Source organism: Cydia splendana, chromosome 3 (assembly GCF_910591565.1).
Source record: "Cydia splendana chromosome 3, ilCydSple1.2, whole genome shotgun sequence".
Lineage (NCBI taxonomy): Eukaryota > Metazoa > Arthropoda > Insecta > Lepidoptera > Tortricidae > Cydia > Cydia splendana.
In genome coordinates this window covers 20,433,327-20,447,747 of record NC_085962.1, presented here as the reverse complement: position 1 = coordinate 20,447,747, position 14,421 = coordinate 20,433,327, and the positions used below count along the sequence as shown (strand labels likewise).

General features: G+C 39.0%; 2 protein-coding genes across 2 annotated transcripts in view; one reads left to right on the top strand and one right to left on the bottom strand.

Annotated features, from left to right (window-relative positions):
• Positions 1 to 14,421, top strand: part of LOC134806907 (MAP kinase-activating death domain protein) — a 71,605-nt gene that overhangs the window by 45,531 nt on the left and 11,653 nt on the right. Inside the window, exons 20-28 of the mRNA XM_063780331.1 lie at positions 3,173 to 3,373; positions 3,746 to 3,929; positions 8,654 to 8,856; positions 9,774 to 9,932; positions 10,197 to 10,349; positions 11,478 to 11,574; positions 11,660 to 11,787; positions 12,888 to 13,013; positions 14,014 to 14,170. Of these exons, the coding sequence (XP_063636401.1) occupies positions 3,173 to 3,373; positions 3,746 to 3,929; positions 8,654 to 8,856; positions 9,774 to 9,932; positions 10,197 to 10,349; positions 11,478 to 11,574; positions 11,660 to 11,787; positions 12,888 to 13,013; positions 14,014 to 14,170 (1,408 nt within the window). The remainder of the gene's footprint in view (positions 1 to 3,172; positions 3,374 to 3,745; positions 3,930 to 8,653; positions 8,857 to 9,773; positions 9,933 to 10,196; positions 10,350 to 11,477; positions 11,575 to 11,659; positions 11,788 to 12,887; positions 13,014 to 14,013; positions 14,171 to 14,421) is intronic.
• LOC134806856 (speckle targeted PIP5K1A-regulated poly(A) polymerase-like) lies at positions 4,305 to 7,424 on the bottom strand. Its single transcript, XM_063780261.1, has 2 exons — positions 7,043 to 7,424; positions 4,305 to 5,288 (listed from the first exon to the last, which is right to left on the bottom strand). The coding sequence occupies exons 1-2, from the start codon at positions 7,212 to 7,214 to the stop codon at positions 4,387 to 4,389; spliced, it is 1,074 nt and encodes a 357-aa protein (XP_063636331.1). The 5' UTR covers positions 7,215 to 7,424; the 3' UTR covers positions 4,305 to 4,386.

The following is a 14,421-nucleotide window of genomic DNA, read 5'->3' as shown; positions in this document are numbered from 1 at the left end:
ACATTACATTAGATTTAAAAATTATATGTATTAATAATATGTCAGACACTTCTTTTTCAAAATGAATTCACTAAACTCTTTAATACACAGGGTTTTGTTCCAATAATCTCTTGATTTTTTTCTTAAAGTCCTCCTCTGGTAAATCAACCACTAATTCAATGGATGGATGGATGGTTAATGGATATTGTATCGTATAGTCACATGAGTTTTAATAATGCTGTGACTTTTTGACTTCAAGCGGTAGATCTGTCCGTATCTATATATTTTCTACTAGATTATAGAGATACCTTAAAAAACCAGACAGAAATTCTACTTATAAGTACTATATTAATTTTCAGGACTTTTGTTTCATATTCGAACACGTATCCCATCATGTTAAGTATTAAGCCACACATATATGAAAGAGGAACATTATCCTTTCAAAAATGTGAGCACGTAGTGTAGTAAATGAAGCAAGTTGTATGGAGACCCATGCATTAATTTCTCAGTCGATTAAATTTTGCTTGGGTATTGTATATTATGAGCCGAAACTAACATATAAATATCCAAAAAAAAAAACACCCCTAAGTTAGGTATTTATACGTAAAAATACAAATATGTTTATATATTGAAGTGAGTAATTCCTCCGTCCAAAATTATTTTACCAAATAAGTTATTTGTATCAGTATGTAATACTAGAAAAAAATCTAAAACTTTTGTCAAACATGAGAATATTTTTTATGATAATTCCTTTTTCTACTCGTCGACTATAATTCTTGAATTAAGATTTCTTATACCAAACTGCAATTGGGTATTTTTAATGTGTGGGCTCCCAACTCAACTATAATATTCATTTCGATACAGTTTAGTCAACTATAATGAAATTGACCAATCACAGCTCGCCGCGATTAAGAGGACGAAACAAAATCATAGCTCAAATTAATTATTTATTTTAGGTTGTATAGTAGAAACAATTGGTTCATAAGTCAGAAACGCGCATGTGACACCCTTAATATAGCAACATCCATTCACTACGAAAACCACTTAGCGTTGCTTGTTAGTCTCCATAGGCTACGGTGGCCAAAAATCAAGAAAAAACTGTCTAAAAATTGAATTTAGCGCGGAGCAAGTACCAGGGCCTCATGAGTTACGAGAAGGTGTCTTTAACCAACCCGCCGTGGGGCGCGGGGCGCGGCGGCCGGGTCGCGTACGAGTATAAAGGACATGAAGCTATAGCGGCTGTTCGCTGTATCTTAGCTGTATACTTTTGGTTTGTTTACCTAAATGATTCTACTAGTTTAAAGTATTAATTTTGTTGACGCGTAGAAATAGTACATTATTGTCGAGGCTCGGAAGTAGCTACTTGCAGGCTGAGGATTCGTTTTAAACGGACGACCTTGGGAGTCCGTTTAATTGAATCCGAAGCCAGCAAGTAGCCTTCCAGCCGAGTCATATATAGTGCTTTTCTCAAAAATGGTGCAAGAAATATAAATATCATAGAAATATTTTACAAAAGCAACTTTCTTACGTATATATTTTCACAGAAAAAAGTAGAAACAATTGAAAAAATTAGCTTTGCCGCCTTTTTATTTTTTTAATAAAAAAATAGAAGTGTATTTTTCTGCCGAAAATACGCCAACCTATTTGAGACAGCTAAATAGTCGCGGTACTAATCATCTGTTTGGCTGTTTAATGGGCCTGTGCCTTCATTTGATATGGCCATTTCAACTTTTAAAAAGTTTGGAACTCGACAAATAATGGAATTTGTATGCAACATTGCAGTCCCAAAATCGAGACTGCAATGTTTTTAACTTTTTAATTTTTGACTGACCATAAACTACGCGCTTCGCAACCTATTTTTTAAACAGCAAAGTCGACTTTGCCGTCCATTTTTGAGAAAAAGTATTGTATACAATAGTGATATAATCAAGCTTTTCAATCTCGTACCTTACTTAGCCAACTCAGCAAGCTTCGTTGTCTAAACACGGTACTCGACTGAAAAGCTCTATTATATCACGATTGTATAAAATACTATTTTTTGTCGCTTATTTTCATCGGAAAATTGCTCTGTCATTTTTTTCTTCTTATATGATCTTAGAATATAATTTGGCGTAGTGGGTAAGAAAAAAAAATGCATACCCAAATTTATGTATTTTAGATCTATTAAAAACTGAGAGTGGAAAATTTCTCAACCTGATTTCTTTTTAAATATGTACTAAGTAGTCACGTATACACTTAAATCCAAAATATCCAAAAGAAATATCATCCCTTGTACACCCCGCTCCCTACACACTGCTCCCGATATGTTTAGTTTTTAATACGCTCGTTATTTTTTGGATGTTTTTATAGTTGAATAGAAAGACAACTGTGAACTTAATTCAGTAAATAAAATGGATAGAGAAATTGTCCACAGCGAGTAAAAAGGCAATTTCTGAAAATAGTACAGTTACATGGTAATTTTTTTAGATTTTCATTTTGTAGGTATAAAACTGCAATAAAATGGCATTCCAGTGAAAAAATTTGACGGAGCAATTTTCCGGTCCAAGACACGCCAAAAAATTATATTTTATTAATATTGGTATTTCTGCTGGGATATTTTTTTGATATTTCATATATTGTTGCAATACTTTACATGAATATGTCCGGTGAAGAAAGTTTGAACGGAGCATTTTTCCGTAAAAAGATATTAACGATTTAAGACTTTCGGTATTTACTTTAATTCTATTATTATTATTCTTTGGAAATTTATACAATACTTTTTATTTATTGATACTTTATCATACTGTAAAGTTTTTTCTGGCTGAGGAATTACTGCGGGGTCCACTACCTTTATTTACTACACTAACGGGATAATACCTAACGCTTTAAAAATCAATATGCAACTTTTAAATCAGTTCGAACGCTTATGTTAGCACGACAACAATTGAATAAGTTTTCGAAATCAAGTAATTCCATGAAACCCCATAATATAGAGCCCAAAGTAATGTCTTCAGGGGCCCACTGATTAACAGTCCGCCGGATGGTATCTGCCTATCAGTTGTTCGGAACTGTCAACTTTTTGTTCTAACTGACAGGCCGATTCCGTCCGGCGGACTGTTAATCAGTGGGCCCCTTTACCTACATATTCATATTACTTCTAGCATGCTTGAAATAATCTCGCAATAGCCGTATTCCAAAATCTGACTGTTTATAGCTAACGCTACACGCTAAAAAGGCAGCAGAGGAAGCGTCTAAAAGCGTACAGGAAGCCTCCAAGTCCGCCCTAGAAGCCAGCAAAACAGCCACGGCTGTCAGCAAAAACACCTTTGAAGACCTCACCTATGTGGGGAAGTCGACGCTTGGAGACCTCACTAAGAGCGCTAAGGAAGCCGCGGCTAAGAAAGGACTGCTTAAGGTAAGATTCATACTATTCATAGATTTTACAAGATTTTATACATCGTGTAAATCGATGAGATAAAAAGTAATCGACGAGTTCAATCAAAAATAAAATTGCGCATTTTTAGAAGCAATTTTCATGTATTTAGCTTTCGTGTAAAAATTGTTACATTTTTAAATTGCGTTTTTGACCTATGTTCGTGATTTTCGTCGATCGAGCGATATCAAAAAATCAGGATTCGAATCTATGAAGTTACTAGAAAAAGGCTTCAAGACTGCTAATAAAATTTTTGGCAAACGTATTGTGATCTACAAAAGCGCTACTATTTTTCAATAACTCTATTCTCTGAACCTAAGGCACCTTAACCTTACTCCAATTTGTTCTAAACAGGGTGAAAGCCAAGATGGCGGGCCGCCGCCGGCCGGGCCGGCGCCGCGGCGGGACTCGACGGCGCTGCAGACGACCAACCTGTTGGCGGCCACGCATCGGGACTTCTTCTCGAACATCAGCTCCGACCTCAACGGCCTCGCGGCTTCCACCTCGAGCATGTTCAGCGACTTGTTTGGCTCCAAAGGTAGCTTTGAAACTGTTTTAGTTTGTAACTAACAGTGGATTTAATCCATATGACAGACAGAATAAAATAAAAATAAAAAATAGATTCGGATTGAGTTAATTTAATGTGAAAAGCCAATATAAACAATTTAATGAAAATCATTTGATTTGACTTTAAATGAAAGACTTGAAATCGAAATGTCTATGACATCAATTTCAAAGTAAAATCTTTCAAATAAAATCGGTGTTCATTTCAAAGTATGGAGTAGTAGTACCTTCGAAACCCTCAGTACGCGAGGCAGACTAACAATACATAAAATACAATTTGATTAGGGTATTTACAATAAGAATTTGTACCAAAATTGTAGGGTGATAAATTGATAATGATAAGCGGGTAAACATTTTTCAAAAACTTTTTATTTCAATATTTTTCTACCTAGCAGGTTGTTAGGAAACCTAAAATAACAAACTAGACATTGCTAATTTGGTTTTATTAGAATAGCGTGAAGGAAGGTCTCATCAGATTCTGATGTACACAACTTCGCCGCCGACTTGAAACACATCCTTATATTTTGCAAGAGTACAGGCGATACGCCATAAGCGCTGTTCCTGTTGTGCCTAAACACATCCTGCACACACATCGGCGTGCTTAGCTCAATTGGCTCGCATATCTTTTGTCTCAGATTGTCTTTGTACAATTCAAAGTCCTCAGAAACGTCACAAATATCTTTAAAACTCTTGCGGACAATAGAACGACCGGCGAACACGGAAATTACATTTTCTTCAAAGTCGTAAGCGCTGTAGAATTGGAAAAAACCCATCAACAACTGCCTAAGCGACGATTGGATATTGTTAAAATGGGTAAACTCTTCAAAGGCTACGTTCCAGTTCCGCCAAAATATATATGGAACGTTAGTTTGTAGCCTCCTTATGCTCGGCAAAACATTCAAATATTGCAAGTAGAATATCACCATCAGAATTATTATATAATTTCTAAAATATGGTCCTAAAAGTTTATGCACTATCGCCCAATATTTAACCAGAACCACTAGATCCAGGATTTTCTTATCCAAATGTAGCAGGTGGTACAATAATTCTTTATAATTTTTTTCTTTGCTAAACGATTCAGGGGAAGTTATGATCAAATCACATTCCCTGTTTGATGGCAAATGTAAGATGGTAACCTTCCGGCAAGGCACGTCATGTGAGATGGCAGCTAAAATCTTGAAGACGCCAGGACGACGGCTTATAATAGCTGTAGCTTCTTTGCACATCTCTTCAACGGGCATGTTCTGGTCTGGAATTTGGAGGAAGTAGTCTACGTCGCTGGTCTTCAGAGCTGTGCCTCCGTGTAGGGAGCCGAACAGTGATAATTCGCAACCTGTAACATTAAAAAGTACCTACACGCATTAAAAAAAAATACTATACTTTTGAAAACAGTTTTTTCACAACCAAGTAGAATCAATTACAGTTAATGCACATGCCTATGACACTGTGTTTAGACATTGTCCAGACGAAGGTCTGCCTCCGGGATGGCTAGGTAGCAATAGGACGTGGTTTAAGTGGTCCAAACTATGTATATCTATGTACAATAATCATGTATGTGAAGGTATAAGACATAAAATTACATTTAATGAAGTAAAATTTAAAAAGTTTACCTTCCAATAAAATTGTTATTATGTTTCCTTCTACGTCAGAGGTCTTCATTGAGAGTAACGCCTCCGGTGTCCGATAGATGCCGCTAGCGTCTATGTAGTCGCTCCGCCCCACGCCGTGACGTAGTTCCACTTCCCCTCCCTGCGAACCGTCGTTGCTCGCTTTCCGCGACTCGCCGCCATGACATTGTTGAGGAGAAGTACCGTCGGCATAAAAGTAGCCTAGTAGCCTGCCAGGAAGGCATTACTCAGACCTCTGACGTAGAAGGAAACATAATAACAATTTTATTGGAAGGTACAATTTTTATATTATGTGTTCCGTATTCTACGTCAGAGGTCTTCATTGAGACCTGTTTATTATTTCCTGGTGGCGAGTCAGCGGGCGCGCAAGCGTTAGGGCTACACCTACTGTCATAGAATTCAGAGAAAGAATAAATATATACGCCTTATTGCAACCCATGAAATCACAGTGACTCGTTATAATGAAACATTACAGGAAAATGAGAATTTAAATTGTAATCCCAGGTTCCAATCTGACGTTAAACTGGTTTGAGAGATTTCTCATTCGAAATCGCATCCGATCCGCAGAATCTCGGCGATAGAATCATCTAAAGAAAAAGTCATGTCTCCAATTAACTTAAGCTAATTGGATAGTTTTCCAGCCAATTTAGTGATTAAGTACATCGTGGATCGAAAGCAATCGTAGGCGAGGCCGGCTTGGATGAGACTGTGGCTGGAAGAAATAGGCGCAGTGTCCCCTAACATTTTGTGTAATTCTCACAAATTGACGTACCCAGACTACCTCTGCTATATCTTACTATTTAATGGAACAAGCTTTGGTTCGGAAATTTTAAAGCACCATGCTGCAAAAATGTACGCAAAAAAAATTTGCGGACCATCGGACAAGACGGTCGACGAAACAATGTCATGGCGGCGAGTCGCGGAAAGCGAGCAACGACGGTTCGCAGGGAGGGGAAGCGGAACTACGTCACGGCGTGGGGCGGAGCGACTACATAGACGCTAGCGGCATCTATCGGACACCGGAGGCGTTACTCTCAATGAAGACCTCTGACGTAGAATACGGAACACATAATACAAATGCTACAATTAACCTTTAGAATCATAACCAAAAGGCAAAAATCGATCAATCACCAGCATCGTTATTAATATTTGGTAAAAACAAAATATATTTTAACTAGTAGTATCAAATACCTTCGTTTATATATTCACATAGGTATTTTTTTTTCTTAGCCTGTTTGTGTGTCCCCCTGCTGGGCCAAGGCCTCTCCCCTGGTTCTCCATGACTCCCGATTTAGGTATATAATGAATATTATATACCTAATATAGGTAGGGGAGGAAGGGGACCATTGGGCAGTCGGGAGGCTCGGGCACTTTTTGTAAATCAGGTTTATAATAGGTACCATCAAACCATATTGTCGTATGAGAGGAAAAAATAATTAAGTATTGAAAAGAAAATTACCCGGCCAGTGTGACCCCAGTGCGTTCATGACATCCTCGTACAATCGCAGTAGATCGTCTTCTGCTTGTTCTGCCGACAGCCGCACGTGACGAAACAACTTCTCAACTTGCTCTTCAAATGTTCCTTTAAGACACATCCATGATATATCCACAAAATCACAGCGTGTGCCCATTTCTTTGCTGGTTGGTGGTGGCTACGATGGTTTTTAAGCTATAAGTATAGGTAGATACTTACCTACATTATACTTGTAAGTATTTAAACTTATTTGGGGCACAAATATATTTTAATTATGATAAACATTTTGGTTTGAATAGTCACAATTTATGTCACTCCTAAAAGGTGCGTGGTGTTTAACTAGCTGAGCTCTAATAACTGATTTACTTTACTTAGTTACGGTACTCACAAAACAAGTTAGTTATGCCCCAGCCTGACTAATGACAATCCTAATAATCATTAAGTTACGTATCATTAGCCTTACATAATATAGGAGAAAATCGATCGATCGAGAGATCGATTAGTATTTACTACGTATATCTAGGTACCTACCTACAATTAGCAGTAGTAGTAATTAAGCGGTTTTTATTTATTTATTTAGAAATTTAATTCAGGCAACAAGGCCCATATTACAAATAACTTACAGACTAACATACATATGTATTTTATAAACTTAAAACTAAACACTATTTAGTCGACAAAACGGCGTGGCTCCGTTGAATCGGTTGCTCTTGTGTCGGATTCGGCAGTTTGCCCCGGAACCTCCGAAACACGACACCTTTCGGCCAGAAGTCGACGCACTCGATGGTTCCCTGCAGCGGTCGCGGCACGCGCACCACAAAAGAGTTGAAGTGCACGTAGTGGCGCGATCGAAGCTGGAACACCCTCAGCGTGTAGCCGGTCTTCTGGTGTACATACTCCACCACTTCAGCAGCCGTGGCGGTGTAATGCAGGCGCGATACGTACAGCGCCTTACTCGGTGTAGCAACCCGCAAGCCAGAATTAGCCGGTTCGGCGGTACCACACTGAGTCTTACGAGGCGCCGTGCGCGCCTTCTTCTTTCTTGATACCACTGTGAAATCCTCTTCATCCACACTGGTAACAGGGAGCTTCTCCTTGGGAGCCGCTCGATCTTCAGTACCCTTCTACTATTCTATTCTTCTATTTTTTTTATGTTCTGCATATGCTTTTTTTAATGAAGTTGTATTCAGATTATTTAAAATATTATGCCCTTTCTACTACTTCTGCTTTACAGTACGATCGCAAGTACAACAGATTTTGGGACGAATATAACCGGTACTTGTGGTAAGGTCGGGTGGGGTAGGTGGAACAAAAACGGGGCAAGAGGAACACTTAATATAGTTTTTTTCCCTTGCTTCGGCACGTTTCGTCATGTCCGTCCGTCTATCTGTCTATATGTCACAGCCATTTTACTCAAAAATTATACCTAAACTAGGTATATTTTAATGTAATTTGGAACATAGGTGTATTTTGAGAGCCGCTATTTCGTTTAGATATTAAAATAAAAATAACAAATATTTCTTGGGGGCGCACTTAACAGTAATACCTACCTAAGTGAATAATTTTGAAAATAATCCCCAAATCCAAAATGGTCAGGTAAGCAGCAGAAGCCGGGCGAGGCAATGCGCGGAGCCGGGCGCGAGCGCGGCGCGGCGGCGGCGTTCGGGCCGTTCTCGGGCGGCGCGCGCGGCCTGGTGGCGCGCTCGCCGCTCGTGCGCCACGCCGCGCCCGCCGCGCCCGCGCCGCCGCCCCGAGACCGCTCCAGCGCGAACGCGGAGAACCAGGCCTTCCTCAACGATGTACGTATTATAAGCTTTTTCTGAAAAATGGACGGCAAAGTCGACGTTGCCGTATAAAAATTTGGTCGCGAAGTGCGGAGTTTATGGACAATCAAAAATTAAAAAGTTAAAAACATTGCAGTCTCGATTTTGGGACTGCAATGTTGCATACAAATTCCATTATTTGTCGAGTTCCAAACTTTTTAAAAGTTTAAATGGCCATATCAAATGAAGGCACAGACCCATTAAACAGCCAAACAGATGATTAGTAATAATTATTATAATGTTGGTATCGCGACTATTTAGCTGCCTCAAATAGCTTGCCGTATTTTCGGCAGAAAAATACACTTCTATTTTAAAATTTAAAAAATAAAAAGGCGGCAAAGCAAACTTTTTCAAATGTTTCTACTTTTTTCTGTGAAAATATATATGTAAGAACGTTGCTTCTGTAAAATATTCCTAGTATATTTATATTTGTTACACCATTTTTGAGAAAAGCACTATATATGACTCGGCTGGAAGGCTACTTGCTGGCTTCGGATTCAATTAAACGGACTCCCAAGGTCGTCCGTTTAAAACGAATCCTCAGCCTGCAAGTAGCTACTTCCGAGCCTCGACAATAATGTACTACTATTGTCTCATTGTCTGTAGGTATGTAATCTTTCAAGCTAAATTAGACCCACATCCCACATCCCATTATTTATACCATTGACCTAAAACTTCACATACTACTAATAAATCGAGCAGCTCTGATTATGGAGACCGGAAGTAGCCATAGGGAGGTGATAAAACAACGCAATCTCAATGTGTTTGGGCAGTTTGGGTTTCTTAGAACAGTTAGAACTGTCTCAGAAATTTGGCTTACCACTAAAATAAGATTCCTATTGGAAAAAAAAATGTTAGGAATATAAGTACATATATATAATGATTGTACACAGTTGGTGCAACACGTCCTGGAGGGCGAAGGCGTAGGTTGGCTCAAGCTGAACCGGCTGAAGAAGTTGATGGAAGACGAGTCTTACCGCAACATGGTGCTGAGCAAGCTCAACCGGAACCTCAACCGCAAGACCACGCCTAACGATAAAGTCTACGACGTGGTAAGTTAACTTGCCCCTTAACTGAATCTATTTTATTAGTCCTAATGATATTTTTGATTTATTTTATTTCAAACCAAAACCTTAACTGTTATGGTGTTGAGCATACTCAGCCACTACCTTAACCGCAAGGCCGCGCCTAACGTGACCAGTTCTTAAATATCCAAGTAATAAAACCTGTCTTTTTGTAAATTTTCATTGGTAATCGGGCGTCAAATCAGTTCTGCCCTCCTAGTAGATACAATATTGTCGTATTATTTTTAACAGTTTGTCAGCAAGCCGGTGTGGAAGGGCATGCTCCGGGTGCTCCAAGCCGTGGTGCACGGGCTCGAGCACACCTACTCCAACTTCGGGCTGGGCGGCATGGCGTCCGTGTTCCAGCTGGCCGAGATGGCGCACACGCACTACTGGAGCAAGGAGGTAACGATTGTTATGTCGGTTTCACATTGTCCGATCCGATATTCGGTATAACAGTTTAACAAGCCGGTGTGCAGATGATAGAGATGGGTAGTGAGTAAATACTCACGGGTAAATACCGAGTAAATACTCAGTATTTACTCAATATACCCGTATTTTATCGTTTATACCCAAATTGGTGGGTATAAACTATTTAGAGTGCTGAAAGGGGCATATAAATTTGAAATATAGGTGTATTTTGTAAGCCGCTACTGGATTAAGTACTCAAAATTGTAAGAAATGTATTTTTAAGAGGGGCACTCCATACATGTAACTAATTGTCACAAAAAAAATCAGAAACCACCAACGTGTTGCACATCATTAAATGGGTCTTTAAAAATAACTGGAATGTTTCTAGGAACATTTTTGGATAAATTGAATATTTTTGGAAAAAAACCGTTTCGAAAGGCTAAAATAATGTTTATCTCTCTATAACTTTAGAACCAAAGTTCAGAAAAAATATGAAAACATATCGGGAGATTAGCCGTATAATAGAGTACAAAAAACAATATTTTGAACATCATCGGTTGAGCCATTTTTGAGTTTTCTTTAAAAAACCCTTAATAAAAGGTCGTAAGTGCCGCGTAAACACGCACTTTTACGCGACATGCAGTTATCTAGAACATCGATAGAATTTAAGTACCATATTTTTTAAGTAAATACCTTCTTATTTAAAACAAATTTGTTAACTATGCATTATCACAATTTGCCTCACACTAATAATTACCTTTTTTTCCTAAATTAAGCGTCCTATATATGCTTTTTATTTTATAGATATTGTTAATACATGTTACCACTCTTCAATAAAAGACAATTTTGTTCTTAAATCTCACTTTTTGAATATTTTGTAAGCAAACTTTTTTACCCACCTAAATGAATAAATACGGGTATTTATCGGGTGCTTTGAGTAAATACCGAGTAAATACTCAGTATTTACTCACCCCTACACATTTCTAGCAGATAAAAAATGCGTATTTTTTGGGAGGGTGGGAACATTAATTGCATGTCAAAATACACAAGTAAGTAAGTACATACGGGTTAGCACTGATTGACTAGCAGTTATTATTGGCAAAGTATTTTTGTTTTACACAGGTGGCTGGGCTGGAGCCAAGCGGCATGGGTAGCTCAGCGCTCGACAACTACCTCGACACGCCGTCCGAGCCGTGCTCGAGGAAGAGCTCGCAATCAGGTCAGATTATATATTTTTACCTGACATGCTCTATTATTATTTTCGAGCAAATCAGTACATTATTATTAAATATATTTTCACGCAGATGTGCCAACATTGAATTATCCCGATATGGAGCCGTCTGAAGCCCAGAGCACCACCGAGATGTTCAAAGACATGCTGAACCAGAAACGAAACCTTCTGTTCAGCAAGCTGACCTCGTTCGACTCGGATGTAAGTATCGACAACAAGGAGAGGGTTCTTGTTGCTATTGCATGGGATATATACTGTGACCAGTAAATGTGTTCTTTTGTATTACTTCAACCCGTATTTAGGGGCCTAATATTTATTTAACAGTGTTATTGCATTCTTGAGCAATTGAGCATGACACGAAGTATTCATATACATATAATAAAGTGCCATTTTAAGTATTTTTGTGCATTCCGTGTCTGTATTTAACTTTAATTAATAGTAAATGTGATAAATATTTTATATTTTAACAATATACGATCGCAATGTGATATTTATATACTTATATGTAACCCTGTATTTCGTTACGTTCTGCCGTGGCTGGTAAGATGCGTCCAGAGAAGGACTTATGCCGCGAGTGTGCAAGCATGTTTGCTTCGGATTGCGCGCCTATTTAGCGCCACTCAAAGCGCGCAATGTACAGTAAACATGCTTTACGCAAGCATGTTTACTGTTCGCGGCGAATTCGCACCTATAGCGGTAAATAAAGTAGCATCCCGTATCAGTACCTAATAATCGTCACATAATATTTAACATAAGATTCGGAGTGATGCAAACGAGCAGAGACCGCCAGGGTATACAAAAAAATAATATTTTTCGCGTATTCAGACAGTGGAACCTCACTAACACGAACCCAAAGGAAAATTTCGATTAAAAATTAGCTCTTGGATAATTTCGACCTTTTAGGGGTTACAATTAAATTTTCAAAATGATTTCGAGATATAGAGGTAGGTATTAATTATTAATGTGAAGTGCCATATATTTGGGGTAGAACCTGCACTATTTATTTTTTCGAGTTAAAATTATTCTAAATAAATTATATAGGGAGACCTTGAAGGCAAGCGTTTGTTAGGTTATGTTGCATATACCGATGGCAAATATATAGCGGGCTGCAGTGGTTTTAGCGGTTGAAAAGAATGGAATCGTTTTATTTCATACATGTCCTTTTTACATCATCACTCTTGTCACTCTTGTGCATACTTGTATTTATATGACCCGTTAAGTTTTCGTTTTATCGAGGTTCCACTGTAAAATTGGTTTGTCCGGGATCATTGTTCGTCGGCTACAGAGGTTGTGTGTGGCAGGCGGCGCCGTCGTCGGACTGCTCCGGCGACGAGAGCGGCTCGATCACCACCAACCGAGCCAATCTCTACGACCACCGCGCCTCCTTTAAGTCCAACCTCTCTGATACAGAGGTCATGTTCCTCAATGTAAGTCTTAGTCGCTGTCGTGACGCCTAGCGCCCGCTTGCACCGACTTGTCGCTAGCGTTGGTAACTCGAGTCTATGATTAAAGGACTAAGTTGACTCAGTTTTAAGAGACAACATGCCCAGGGTCGGCTATTCTCATTTCGACTCCATTTTATGAGACTATGTGTTTATAATATTTTTTTTTGAGTCGTGTGTCTATTTCTTTTTCGTGTCGTACATGGGACGTAGGCACGGTTTGAAAAACTTGAGCTCTGTATTAATAACAATTGACTCCGTAATTAAATTTGAAGGTTCTTTCCGTTCTTCATATTTGAAGGAAACTCATTATTTATAAGTAGGTAGAAATGATGTCAAAATATTGATCTGATCTGTAGAAGTTCTCAATTTTCTAAAAAAAGCTTAACAAAAACATCGACTTAATTACTAGTCTTAAAGCCGAGCCTTCCTGTGTCCAAAGACTCTTGTACTTGCCAACAATGACCTGTCGCGCCACTGTAGTGATTCGTGCATGCTAATAATCCGTAGACCAATCATAAATGTACTTACTTATACTTACATCACTAAACACACTGAAGTGTCAGAATTTTAAAGGAATAACTACATAAGTGACACTGCTGTGTGAATATTTACATTAGCTTTACCGTTAAGTTATTGTTATTGCTTATTTTAATGTAAAATTCTTATGTACTTTAAATCTGCCTGTTCAATTAGAAATTAAATTACAGCGCAGAAATGAAAAGTCAAAGAAAGTGTTGTGAAAATGGTTTTTACAGTAGATATACGAAAAACTGTCAACAATATATAGGTAGGTAAAAATAATGTAGGTAAATACATACCTACCTAAGTACCTACACAAAGTGATGTCCATGTTTCAATACAACCTACATATTTCTTGTTAATGCCCATGAAGTAAAGCTTCACAGAACACCTGAATGAATGTCTATCTGTCTACCCCAAAAAGAAAATCTCCATAAAGTATAAGGTTAATTTTCGTACGCAGATGGGTCGCGGGTCTGCGAGCGGCAAGCCTCGAGCCTCCAGCGTGTTCTCGTCGAAGTCGTCGCTCGGCGGGTACCGGCCGCCGTCGGGGGCGCCGGCCACGTCGCCCGTCACGTCGCCGGACACCGCGAGGACGTATCTATTTCAAGGACTTATCGGTAAGCCTGCGCTTCGCGTAGGGCCAAAGCCCATGCGAGGCCGAAGGACATTTGAGAGAGATTAAATGTCTGTTAAAAAGTGAACCGCGAATCAATGGTTCAAGTATGAACTTAATAGATCCTACATAGCTCAAAGGCCGAGCCTCTCGTAGGATCGTGTCTGGGCCTACCGCGCTTCCGTGCAAGGCCAAAGGCCGAGCTGCTGGAGGGCCGTCATCGGCCGCTGATTCTAGCGCATATAAGACAGCTGC